Source organism: Manacus candei, unplaced genomic scaffold, assembly GCF_025592945.1.
Source record: "Manacus candei isolate 608988 ecotype Guabito, Panama unplaced genomic scaffold, ASM2559294v1 h1tg000078l, whole genome shotgun sequence".
Taxonomy (NCBI): domain Eukaryota; kingdom Metazoa; phylum Chordata; class Aves; order Passeriformes; family Pipridae; genus Manacus; species Manacus candei.
In genome coordinates this window covers 3,132,651-3,146,148 of record NW_026138126.1, presented here as the reverse complement: position 1 = coordinate 3,146,148, position 13,498 = coordinate 3,132,651, and the positions used below count along the sequence as shown (strand labels likewise).

Here is a 13,498-nt window from a genome sequence, read left to right as displayed (position 1 = left end):
GACAATAGACTTGCTCACCTTGTCTCTCTCTGTGTGACACCCCAGGAATGGCCTCCCTGGATAGCAGAGTCTCAGGGAAGATGGGGATGCGTGCCATTGTCTACTACATGGTGACCACAGTCATAGCAGTCTTCATTGGCATCCTCATGGTGATCATCATCCACCCAGGAAAAGGATCTAAGGACAAGCTCCACCGAGAAGGCAGAATTGAGCAGGTGCAGACCACAGATGCCTTCATGGACTTGGTGAGGTAGGTGAACAGGCTGGTCTCGTGTTGAGACTGTATCAGTGAGATTACATTCCTCCATGCAATGTCCTTTTGAAGTGTCACAGCTTTAGGCATACAGTGTTAGGGAAAGAGGTTAATGGTTGAGTCTTGGGGAAAGAGGTTAATGGTTGAGTCTTGGCCAGCCTACTACTCATAGCTTACTCTAGTTAACTGGCTTTACCACCCAGAGGTTGAGTGCTTGGCTTGGAGTCCAGCCCTTCTGCTAGAGTCTTAATGCAAGAGGCCAAGGTGTGCTCAGCAAAACAAGCAGTGAAAACCATCAGTGGCTGCATGACTTCCAGGAATTCACCCAGCAAAGGCTAGTCCAAATACCCATCCTCAGTGACCAAAGGAAATCAAGGAAATGGTTCCCAAGACATTGTCCCTCCCTCCCTTGCTGTGACCTTACACAGTGAATTGCAAAGCTGTACCATCTCAAGTGGTATGGAGCCATGTTTCTGAGGTACAAGATAACAGAAAGCTCAAGTGACAGTCGTAGAGGTGAGGCTGAGAGCAAGGCAGTTTATGAAACACTATAATATGGTATTGTTTCAAGCTTCAGTTGGGTTTGGTGATGCTCTTACAATGTACCTATGTCCCAGTGTGTAGTCTCTTTCCACATATCTGAATAACCTTCTGGAGTCTGAAAAGATGCAGCAGGAGTCTGACATGATGCAAGAGGTGCTGCACTCAGATCAGCATATTCCTTTCTTCTGTCATTCAGACAGAAAGGGCTTGAGCAGACATTGTGACAGTTGTGACCTCAGACACTGCTCCAGGACAAAGAAGTTGGCCAGGAAGCCCATGTTTTCTTCCCAGTTCAACAATAACTCTTTCCTTGTTTTATCTACTGCAGGAATATGTTCCCACCCAACCTGGTAGAAGCCTGCTTCAAACAGGTATGAAATCTCCCCTGGTCTATCTTTGCACCCTGTGCCCTAGCCACAGTCCTACCCTCTTCTCTGAGGGATGGAATAGCAATTGCTTCCCTGGGTCTGACTGCTGCAGTCATTAGTCTGCAAGATTTTCAAGCTGTATGTAGCTGGGGGCTTCAACTTTCATCCCATCCCACAGAGGCAGGAAGGGTTTGCATGATCTCTGATAGCAGGCTTGGACTGGCAGTGAAATGGAGCAGATTCCCCCAAGGATTTGTCTCTTCTGTAATGCCAGCACCCTTGGAAGCAGCACAAAGGGTGATCAGAGAAGCCAAACATCTCAGTCCTAGCAACATGAGATGCTCTAGTGGTGTCTTTTGAACTTTGGCTCTATGAAATTTCTAAACTTTCTGGTGAAAGTACTACCCTGAGGAGCTTGGGAACAGGCGAGGCAAATTTCCCACACAGATCAGCAGCAACTTGCAGTACTCTCCTTACTTTAGGAAGGGATGCAAGAGCCTAGCACGTGTCCTGAGCTTCTGAACTAGGGCCTGTGAGTGCATCTGACAATCTGTGTCTTTTCAGTACAAGACGCAGTACAGCACCAGGGTCTTCACCAGGACCGTCCTCCACAGCAGCAACGCCACAGCAGGCGTCACCACCACCCAGATCCCCGCGCCCGAGAACTTCACCAGCATCCTGGAGAACGTCACTCAAGCCCTGGGGACCATCTCCGAGGTGCTGACCTTTGAAGAAGTCATTCCCATCCCGGGCTCAGCCAATGGGGTGAACGCACTGGGGCTGGTAGTGTTCTCCATGTGCTTCGGTTTGATGATCGGCAGCATGAAGCAGAAGGGACGGGCCCTGCGGGAGTTCTTTAACTGCCTCAACGAAGCCATCATGAGGCTGGTGGCCATTATCATCTGGTGAGGAGCACGGCCGGTTGGAGCAGGAGGTCTGCAGGTGCAGTTTCCACTGACACGATGAGAAGTGGGGTAGCTTTAAGGATGCCATGCACAGGAAAAGCAGATGGGCACAGATCTCCTTTGGCTCCATCAGGCCGGAGGGAAAAGTCTGGATGGGATATTTGTTCACATTTCATTTCCTGTTCTTTTTGTTTTTACCTTAGAAATATCAGATACAGCAGGACTTGCTTTTCTTGAGGCTGCTGGAAACATCCTTGGAAGACCAGAGAGCTGGAGTGGAAGATCTCTTAGCCTTACTAACAGGGGTAGGGTGTGAGGCTTTCCCACCAAAAGCTTCCCTTCCAGCTGTGTTCCAGGAGTCTGACTTAGCTATGAATCACAGAAACCTATTGCTACTTTCGTGGTTTTGGGGTGGCAGCTGTATACAAAGCTCTGAGAGCTGAGCTGGGTTGAGAGGATCAGCTTAAAGTTACTGCCTTTCCATTTGAGGTCTCCCAGATCCCAATTCCTCTAGAACTCAGCTTGTTCCTTTCTGTGTAAGGCCCCCTGTGACACATGGTCCAGACAAGCAAGGCATTGCTGAGACAAGTCTTCTCTCGAAGGCAGCATTTTACCAAATCCTGTTATTTTAAGCTCTTTATCCCTCTAGGGCTCAAGGTTGTGTTAGGTACTGCAAAACAGGAGAGATGCAGGTCTGGCAGAATACCTGCACGTGTCTGACAGGGAAGGGATCTGTCAGCCCCACACCCTCTCCCATTTTAGATCACTTTAGATTCTTTGGTCTTACAGTCTTATATCTCAGAGTAAAACCCTGAGCACAGGGCGACAGCTTTACACAAAAAGGTACAAAGGGGAAGAACATCCCTGAGCTCATAGCAGAGTGTTGGGAAGCCCTAACCCTCCTGGGATCTTTTACTCCATGTCTGAGCCAGAACTTGAGGCTTTTCCTTCCTAAGAAGAGATAAGAGTTGCCTAAGGGCATAGAAGGGAGAGCATGAGCACAGCAGAACAAGTAGACCTGCACACAACTCCAGAGACCCTCAACACTGCTCCTTCAAGCTCCCCTTAGATGAAGGAAGACAAGGTGTTGTTGATATATAGAACATTGCTTACACTTGGGACACTGCCTGTGCACATACAGCAGGGAGTGTCTGGAGAGACCTCCTGACTTATAAAATCCTGCTGGTATGGGAGGCAGGACTGTCAGCTGCAGTCCAGCACTCCTTCCTGAAGCCACAGTCTGCAGATCATCTCCCAGGAGCCTGTTTTTCCTGGGAAGATCTGGTCACTGGCTGAAGCCAAGGATGGTGAGAGGAAATGAAATATTCATGAAATCCTTTCCTGAAACTTTTCCAAACCTCCCAGGCTAAGTTGGAGTTTGGCATGTGGACCTCCGAGCCTTGTGCATGAATTGCATGTGAGCTCTTGAGCTGCAGAGGCCCAGCCCTGAGAGGTGTGGCCATGGATCTGGGATTTTCTCTGGTCCAGTTATTATATTAGTGCCCATGATTTTCTCCATGTCTGTCTTACGACTTCCTTTCTGTGGAGCCTCACTGCTGCTTGTGAGATGCATTGTTATGGAGGGGGGAAAAGCCCTGAAGAATGGAAAGGATAGCAGTGCACTTCAAAACCAGTTTTTTTTATGAGCCATGGTTGCTTTTACAGGTGTTGGCGTGCCAAGTGCTTCTTACACCAGATCTGGAATCCCTATGTGTTCCTATTCCCTAAGTGTGAACATCTGAAGACAGCAAGGCTGATAGCCCAGAGCCTACAGGACACTCCAGCTTTTACTCCCTGATTCCCTGTTTCTCCTGTACTTTCCTGTGTTTCTCAGTAAAAAAAATACTCTCAGCCCAAGATCTGTTAGGAAGGAAAGGGACTCTGAAGGCTTCTCTACATAACCTCCCCTATCAATTCTGCAAGAAGTGTTGTAGAAACAAGTTAGGGAACCCAAAGGGAGGAGGAAAACTCCACCAGTGCCCAAGCTGTGCACAGGACAGAGTGCTGGAGTCCCCAACTGTGCAACAAGAGCTGGTTTTTGACCATGTGGTGAACAAGTCCCAGCTCTCTCCAGGATTCTAGGGTATCATCAAGTGATTAGGCTCAGTGAGCAAACCTAGTGTGCTGGCTTACTGGGGATTTGTCCAGGCAGCATGTGTTAAAGCTGGTGTGAAACTGTGGGAGCCGCTTCTAATCATGGGGCTTGTGTTTCTGCCACAGGTATGCTCCAGTTGGGATCATGTTTTTAATTGCTGGCAAAATCCTGGAGATGGATGACCTAGCAGTGATGGGAGGCCAGCTGGGGATGTACACCCTCACTGTCATCGTGGGACTCCTCATCCATGCCATCTGCATTCTGCCCCTGCTCTACTTCATCGTCACCCACCGAAACCCCTGGGTGTTCATTGCAGGGCTCCTGCAGGCCCTCATCACAGCCCTGGGCACCTCCTCCAGGTATGACAGCTGTGTAGGAGTAGCTGGTGTGGATGCTAAGAGTCAGCACTCCATTGCTCTCAGTGCAGTACTGTGGTCTCACAATTCCTAGCACTGGCACTGGAGCAGCCAAACTCATTTGGGAGTGGAAAGATTCCCACTCTCCTGCTCAGGAGCCCTAATGACACAGACAGCTCTGACCCTCAGTGAATGGCCCATATTCCTCCTTACCAAACACAGAGGTGACTTTGCTTACAGCACTGAAATGCTCAGGACAGATATCAAATCCCACTGAATCACAGCACTGCACAGGCACACACCTCTCACACACGTGTGCTCGTGCACATTGCACAGCTCTCTCCCCCAGGCACACAGACTGTGTGCAGCTGTCATTAAACTGCACAAAGGCATCAACACCAGTCTGTTCAGTGACTCTCACTGCCATGTCACACAGCCAAAGCAAAGGGACTGTAGGTAGCTGTTGTTTCACTAAGTGCTGTGTTTCTTGTCAGATTAATTTCCTAGTAAGCACGGAGCAGTCTCTTCCACATACATTCTCACACCAAAACACACAGTACTTTTCCTGCTCATCTCTTTCAGGAACAATTCTCTGCTTTCTCTGCAAGGTTTGTTCTCACACATGGGTCATTCTTGTCTTATGGATTGAGAGGGGTAAGAAAGGGCTCAAGTTTTTTTTAATAGCTGTAAAAGGAGTTTTGGTCTTGCAGCTCTGTCCTATGTACTCTGAATGCCCCAGCATCACCTTCTTTTGGCATTATACCAGCATCATCAGCTCAGGGTTACACAGACTCTGTCCCAGCCCCCTGAGGAAAGCCATGTCTGAGCGTGCAACTGCAGTGTGCATCATATCTGAGGAAGCCTTGCTTAGACTGTTCTTTCTTCTAGCAGCTTCTGGCCTCTGGCTCACATGGCAGGGTGAAAAAGCAGGTGGGTAAGGTCATAAACCAGGCAGAGGCTTAGTCCTTCTTCCAAAGTCAGCATACACAATTCATGTTGTTTTGTAAATTCCTTTCAGCTCAGCCACTCTGCCCATCACCTTCAGGTGCCTGGAACAAAACAACGGTGTGGACAGGCGCATCACGAGGTTCGTGCTGCCTGTGGGAGCCACAATTAACATGGATGGCACTGCTCTGTACGAGGCCCTCGCAGCAATCTTCATTGCACAGGTCAACAACTACGAACTTGACTTCGGGCAAATCATCACAATAAGGTGACTTTTTGGAACTACAGGAAGGGCTTCGGTTTTGGTGGCTTATCTGAAGTGTGATAAGGTTTCTCTTTTGCTATGCAATAAGGAAAAGAAAAGTATGGGAAAGAGGGGTTATACTACAGCTCCAAGTGTCAAAGTACATATGATTTGGGCACCACATCTTTGAGGCTCCACTTGAGCCCTTCTTGCATGCCCAGGTGTTAGGAGAAGCTGTTGGGTGCAGTCTGTCATGAGAAGGTGCCTGGCTAGTGCAGTCTGATGTGGTGTTGATGTCCCCTGTGTCACCATCCTGCTCAGTGACCAGGGCAGAAGGACTGCCAAGGTGTTTTGTAGGTGTTGAGTTTGAGCTACTTCCTGACATTTCTGCAAATGTGACCACCTCTTTTCTTCCCTTTGCTGATAGCTGTGCTTTCCTGTTCCCTCCAGCATCACTGCCACAGCAGCCAGCATTGGAGCTGCAGGTATTCCCCAGGCAGGACTGGTGACAATGGTTATAGTGCTGACATCAGTGGGGCTGCCTACTGAGGACATCACACTGATCATCGCTGTGGACTGGTTTCTGTAAGTTCTTTGCTCAGCAGCATGCCCTGCTGTGCACTCCTGCCATGCTTACAGAGCTCCTCTGTATTCCTAATGTCTCTGCTAAAAGCAGGCTCAGTAACTTGTACCATTAAGCTTAAAACACACCTATATCCATGAGAGCTTTGCACAGTATCTCCCTCTGCCCGTGAGTTATGACCCACCCCAGAAGGCAAGGGTAACCCAGGTTCTTGTTACCAGATCCCTAGGGGTGGCATTAGAGGGAAATGACACTGAATGATTGGTGTTTATAAATATATGTATGTAGGGTTTATTTTAGAACAATTTGGTTGCAATGGAAAGCAAGTATGTAGCTGTTTTGGTTATTATTACCTACTGTAATATAAAAGCATTTAAAAAAACACTTAGGGAAATGTATAAGGGAAAAGAGAGAAGGAGAAAGGAAGGATAAGAATAGAAAGGCATATAGTCACCACCTGTGGGTCCAGCAGTGAGACTTGGGTTTTGCACTTTAGATGTCTGTTGGTCAAAGAGGTTGTCACAGTCCTGATCCACCAGGGGTGGGGGAAGCCCATGAAACACAAAGTTTAATATGCTCAGGTTCAGGTGGGAACGCCCAGGTACCTCCTGTGGAGTGGGGAGTTTTGCACTGTCTGATGTAACACTGTGGATCACTGAGCACTTCGAGGGGGTCTTTGATGTTTTATGACACCTTCTGAGACATTGCAGCTGCCTTTCACATCGGTGTAGTTGAGCCAATTCTGCCCCATCAGAAGGGATGAAAACCTTCAGGCTTACATGTGAATGTCCTGGTACTTCCCCGGAGGGTTTTCACACCCGAGCCATTATGTAAGTGAGGACATTGCCCCGACAAAAAGCACTATCCCACCTCTCAGGATCTGCTTCTTATTAGCCCAGCTTGTCCCCTCCGAGGGTGGGTGTTCACCCCCTCTGCCCCTAGATGGTTCCATTGCACAACTTCAGCAAAGCACCCACTGCTTTTGAATTGTTTCCATCCCTTAGCTGTTACTATGAAACTGTATTTTGTTTTTCTCTCTGATTTTTCAGGGACCGCCTTAGAACAACCACCAATGTCCTGGGGGATTCTCTGGGGGCTGGAATTGTGGAGCATCTCTCCCGGCACGAGCTGGATGCACAGGACTGCGACCTTGGTAAATCTGGGATAGAGGAGAAAGAACAGCTCTCCCACCTGGTTTGCCCACAGAACGACACCCAGAGGCACCCCAGGAGTGAGACAGCACTGTGAAATCGGGCAGCAGTGCAGACTAATGCTGTAAAAAGGCAAAACTTGAAACAGAAGTCCATAGTGGAGGACAAAGAAAGACCCACTCTGCAAGGCACTCACTTTTCTCCCCCCTCTGCCACACGCAGTCTTCCCTGATCCTGTTTCTCCCCTCTTTCTCTCTGGCATTAAAGAGGAGAAAATTAAACTGCAAAGAAAGTTTTACTCCACAAAAGCCTGATTTAGTCATTCTTATGGGGTCCAAGAGTTAGACCTGAGTAAAGAAGACTCAGTGAAGGAGCTGGAGTAGGAGCTCCTCTATTTTTGAACTAAGTGGCCAGCTGGGTTGGGAACACCACCACCTGTGGACTGGCACCAAAATGCTGCCATGACTCTGCCCTGCAGGATACAGCTGCAAAGTCTCCACTTGCTTAGTGCCTTCACCCAGGCAATCTTTTAGCATTGCCCTCCTTGCTCACAGTCCTGGTATTTGCACAGATATGCAGATGATGCTTTTTGAGAGCTCCTCTGGCAACCCATCTGGCTGCAGATACTAGAGTCACCCAGGCCCTAAAGGAATGTGGGACCATACAGCAGGGACAGGGCTGACTGTGCTGGCTGGCAGCACCAGTAGGGATCAATAGGCTCCTCCTCAATGGCAGATGCTAAAGGATTGAGAAAGAAGCAAACAGTTAAAGAATTTATTATATCCATTATTCAGTCTCTGAAACAGCTCTCCCCTCTACCAAGCTCTGCCAAGACAGTTAACTTCATTTCTCTTTAGCAAACTCTTCTCCCCTTGTGAAACAAGAAGGGCAAATGCAAAGTTTATGAAGTTTGCCCACCTGAGTGGACAGTCCATGCCAGGAATGACAGATTTGCTCAGAAAAGAGTTTCACTCCTCATCACAAGATTCCTAAGGAAATGGTTCCTGTGCTCATCTTTGGCTATTTTCAGAAGTGACTTCCCCTCAGTCACATTGCTCCAGAATGTGTTTTCAAATATTTCTAGCTCAGTTGGTTTGAGCATGGTGCTAATAACGCCAAGATCTGTGAGCTCAGTTCCCAGTGGGTCATTCACTTAAGAGTTGGATTCTACAATCCTTGTGGGTCCCTTCCAACTCAGAATAGTCTGAAATCTCTGTCTTTCTGTAGCTCCTTGTCTTTTACAGGCAGAGCCAAATTATTTCTTAGCCTTTGCACAAGTGTGCCAGACCCCAAACTTATAAATTCAGGATATATCTTTCAGCTCCTACAAAATGGAGTTCAGCTTCTGTTTAACACACTTGAACATAATCCCAAATGACATCCAAAACTTCTCAGAAGCTAAAGCCAGAAGTAGAGACATGCTTCACCCATGCTCTCTCCCCCTTCCCTGGCATGGCCAGGAACACAGCTGGTATCTCCCACAACAGTGAACAGGACCACTGGGATTTGCTCCATAATATCCAGGTCCATGAACATCCAGAGGATGAATGTGTAGACATAACCAGGAATATGTTAAGGACCCACAGTGTGGGGGCTGCTGCAGTGTAGCTGTCCTGCTTTTGGCACAGCTCAGCTCAGGCACAGCAGTGAGCAGCCTCCTGGCCCACAGCCAAACTATCCAAACTGGGCAGCTTTCACTTGAGGCCTGCACATTATTCCCAACCCACTGGGTCACTTCCCCTGCCTTTCCACACTGATGCTCTTCATCCCTAGCCATAGCCATACCCTCAGAGGTGCACCTCATGGAAGCAGGACCTCAGAGGCATCAGCTGGAGTCCACTTTGCCAACTACAACCATACACCTGCCCTCCCCTGTGCCAGCAGAGCTCCCTCAAACACACTGACACACTGCTTGAGATGTTCAAAGCCAGATCCTGAGGCTCTTTTTGACTGTCCAGGCACAGCAGGGTTACATGCAGGTGCTGCCACATTCCACATCCTGTAGGCAGAGTATCCTATTTCTATGGGCTGGACGATTATTTCAACCCTGAAGGAAAGGCACAAATGCATCCCTTCCATGTAAGAGTGTGTGGTGGATTTTGGGGGGTCTCAAACCACCACAGAGTGGTAGCAGAGCAGGGTAACCAGAAGGGTGTGGTAGCTCCATTGAGCAGTGCTGGCTCCAGACCCCAAGGCAGCAGGTTGTTTCTGACTGTGGGAGGCAGGTTGCTCATTTTGACAAGAGATCTACTCTAGCAGGGGGCAAGTGAGCAGGATAACAAACTACTATCCTCCTCTTTGCAGCATTTTTTTTTTAATCTTGTATGAATACTTTTATAATGTCTGCTTTTCTTCTTTCTAGACTAAACAGACCCCGTATACCCTTACAGGTAATAATCCTTCATGTTCTTCCTCTCTGCACTTTTTCCTCACTGTTCCACATCTTTCTTGAAGTGGAATGACTAAAATTTGACACAAAAAAATCTAACTAAAGATTTGTTAGTGCTGAGCACCGAGGAAAAAGTATTTCCTGTACATTAAGATTTCGATCTTGGACTCATGTTCCCATCCTTTAACACCATGCTGTGCACTGGCTGATCAGGATAACTGTCCCTGATGCATACATACAGCAAACTCAAGTCTGTTCATCTTAGCTTAACTCTTAGTGAGGTTACACTCTTATTTTGATGAGATGGCTGTATCTAAAATCTGGATCTTAATCAAAGAGTTTTAAGATACACTGCATTAGCTTGTATCTATAGTGGGCTAAGACAGCACTAGCTTATCATTAACACTGCTCAGCTGACATGAGTCTAAACCTTCATAATGAGTCTAAACCTTCATAAAGAACAGACCTGCTTATAAAACCCAATAAAGGGCTTTATTTTTTAACAACAGCACGATAGCATTGACTTTACTCCAGTGATAACACATGATAATTCCTATATAATTTTAAGCAGAACTGCTGCCTATCTAGCAATTTCCCAGCCTGTGTTTGTGCAGTGGGTTATTATTACTTTAGTAATTTCAATTTGTCCATAATTAACTGCATCTTTGTTTTCCTTCTTGGTCTTTTTCAGACTATTTGTCCAACTTTTCAAGAAAACGATGAATTCTAATCCTGAAGAGACTTCCTGTATATAAAGGGCAAACTGAAGGATGAATCGGAAGAAAAGCTTGTTGGATTGAACTGTAGCTCAAATGGGAATTAATTTTTGGAAGTCCTATGGCTTGGGTTATACAGACAGTCACACTAGATGATCATAAGTGTCCCTTCTGGCTTTACAATATATGCACGTGCTTTCTGGTTTAGAGATACTGCAAAGGGTCCCTCCAGCCTGATCATTTCTAAAAGCTATCTGGAAGGATCCTAATGATACTTTAACAAAACTCAGCAGGAGTCTAACCTGTTTTCAGTTGCTGTTAGCAGACATGTACACATATCAGACACCACATTGCACCCACAGGTTTGCTGATGTTCCCACAAAGCTGTTACACACCAAGCCTTGCTGTTTGTGATTTCTGCTTTCAACTCAAGATTAACGGAGCACAAACAAGTAGAAGCCTCATTTTCAAACACTGCAAACCAGTCTTCCATGGGGAATTTCAGAATTCAGTTGATAATTTTTTAGCTCTGGTGTTTGCTCATGTTGTTAACCAGTTTATGATTGGGACTGTTTACAGTACCTGAATAGCAAAGTACTGTCAGGAATTTGTGTATATGTACATTTTATATATATATGATATATATATGAAAGGAGTGCATGTGTGCAAGCATACATATGCACAGAGTCAATTTTTTTGTTGCTAATCCAAGCAGGAAAGCCAATACTAAACTCTCACTCTGTGTAAGGCTGCATACTTCACCCACCTTGATTTACCCAACTAATCTCATCCTTAAAACAAAAAAACAGAGGCTGCTCTACTTCATTCCACAAATGAGTCATCCAAAGCCAGGTTTGCCAGGAAGGAGCTCACTGTGTGCTGATTTTGACTTGTACCTGCTGGTGACGTAACAAGAACTTCTCAATGTATAGAGAAAATTCTCCACTTTGTCTTTGGCTTCCCTGTACACATCCCAAAGACCCCCACCCCCACTGCATCTGTCTTGGCAAGGGGCAGGCTTTCAGACCTCAGTGAAGAATACAAAAGTGTTTGTACTCATTCCAAATCCAGTGTTGACTTTGTATGAACTCAGCCTTCAAAACTGGATAACTGAAAGTATTAAATCATTTTATCCACTGTCTTTTAAATTACCAGATATTTGAGAGCTTATGCAGTCTTTTCTTTACTGCAGTCCTGCTGCTTCTACCTGGAGAAATTTTCCAAGTTTCTCCTGTTTGCAAACAGATCTCTTCCTAATGATTAGAGATGGGCAAAATTTGGGGTGAAACAGAGAGCTATTTCAATGCATATGTATGTGAGGAGCTCTTGGACTAGGACACATCTCCTCAAAATTAATTTGAAGAGAGAAAATCCAGGAAGAATAGAGATTTTCAGTTAGGCCATGTGTCACATTACATCTGCATGTGATACATGCACATTATTCCAGGAGTCAGATCTGTCCATGAAATTGTTATGTCCTTCTACTGTGCCCAAGGAAGAACTGGAAATCGGTCCTGTACAGTGTGTTCATGGCATTCAGGCAGTGTGACTCTGTTAATTCCTGAGGGCTTTTTCTTCATGCTGTGAGTTTCAGTGATAATACAGATAGTTTGCATACTTGAAAAATAAAGGGAATTTTTTTCCACAATGCTTTTCCATTATGTTTTTTTTTCTATTATTTTTCCTCCTGACCGTGACCTTACAAAGTCAGGAGTGTTACTTTTAGCATCATCTCCACGTGCTTATGTCATGGGTCAAATACTAATCTCAGATTTTTACAAGGCCTTTCCCTGAAGCTTTTCCTTTGATGCCATCTTTGGCATATATCCATAACTGGCAAGGCTGCACAAGGCTTGCTTCATGTGCAGCACACAGCACATACTTCCAACTGGAAAATCTACGCCAACAAAAAGGTTATGTGGAAAAGGTCTCTGAGGCATAAACAATAATGGGTTTACATTACTCACTAAAATGTTGCACTAATGGTATGGTATCTACACAAAGTGAAAGCTGCTAGCAAAGGCTGCTCAGGACTTGGGTTGGATTTTGAACATCTCCATGGATGTAGGTTCCACGCCCTCTCTGGGCAACCTGTTCCAGCATTCAATCAACCCCCCAGTAAAAAAAGCTCTTCTTTGTTAAAATAGAATTTATCTTTCAATCTGTGCCCAGTGCCCATTGTCCTCTCACCAAATACCACCTTGAGACAAGTCTCAAGGGTCCTTTGAATCTTTAAATTTCGTTTAATCTTTCAACATGATGGAAAAACGGGCTACTGGGGACCTCATGAAGCTCAGCAAAGAGAAATGCAAAGTCCTGCTCCATGGGGAGGAATAAACCCCTGTGCACCAACACGTGCTGGGGCTGACCTGCTGGGGAGCAGCTCTGTGGGGAAGGACCTGAGGGTTCTGGCAGGTGCTGAGTTGAACCTGAGCCTTTGCTGTGCCCCTGCCCTTCCTGGCCTGTCAGGGCAGGGATGGGCTCCTGCCCTCAGCACTGGGGAGGCCACAGCCCGTGTGCTGTGTCCTGGTGTGGGCTCCCCACTGCGAGAGACACACCGGAGAGAGTCCAGGGAGGGACTGCAGAGATGATGGAGAGACTGGGGCATCTCCCTGAGGAAAGGCTGGGAGACCTGGGACTGCTCAGCCTGCAGGAAGTGTAATAGATTAGTAGTAGTAAAGTAATTTACTCATCAAATTAGTAGTAGTAATAGTTGTAATAGTTGTAGTAATTTACTCTTTTAATAGTATTGCCTGTTATATTTATATATATATATATAATTGTAATCAAGGTTCTGTTAAGGCCGGTGGACTGTAAGTTACAGAACGGGCAATTAATCTGTCAGTACTATAAACTGATAGTCCTGTAGCTGCAGTTTCTAAGCTGACAAAACAAGTTTTTATGCCCTACTGAATAAGTCTTTTGTATATTGTCTAAAAGTGTACGCTTA

The 13,498-nt window shown here is 46.3% G+C and overlaps 1 protein-coding gene across 11 annotated transcripts in view; it reads left to right on the top strand.

The window, feature by feature from the left end:
• The window catches only part of LOC127481401 (excitatory amino acid transporter 4-like), a 35,605-nt gene extending 23,409 nt beyond the window's left edge, over nt 1–12,196 (top strand). For 8 of the 11 annotated variants that reach the window (XM_051810674.1, XM_051810678.1, XM_051810671.1 and 5 more), the window contains 7 exons: nt 46–250; nt 1,125–1,167; nt 1,729–2,069; nt 4,290–4,523; nt 5,539–5,733; nt 6,160–6,294; nt 7,342–7,749. In XM_051810674.1, coding sequence (XP_051666634.1) covers nt 46–250; nt 1,125–1,167; nt 1,729–2,069; nt 4,290–4,523; nt 5,539–5,733; nt 6,160–6,294; nt 7,342–7,540 — 1,352 coding nt within the window. In that variant the 3' untranslated portion in view covers nt 7,541–7,749. Of the gene's footprint in view, nt 1–45; nt 251–1,124; nt 1,168–1,728; nt 2,070–4,289; nt 4,524–5,538; nt 5,734–6,159; nt 6,295–7,341; nt 7,751–9,805; nt 9,834–10,523 lie in introns of those variants that run through there. The other 3 variants (XM_051810680.1, XM_051810679.1, XM_051810681.1) reach the window with 3 other exon arrangements.
• Nucleotides 12,197–13,498: the final 1,302 nt, after the last annotated feature.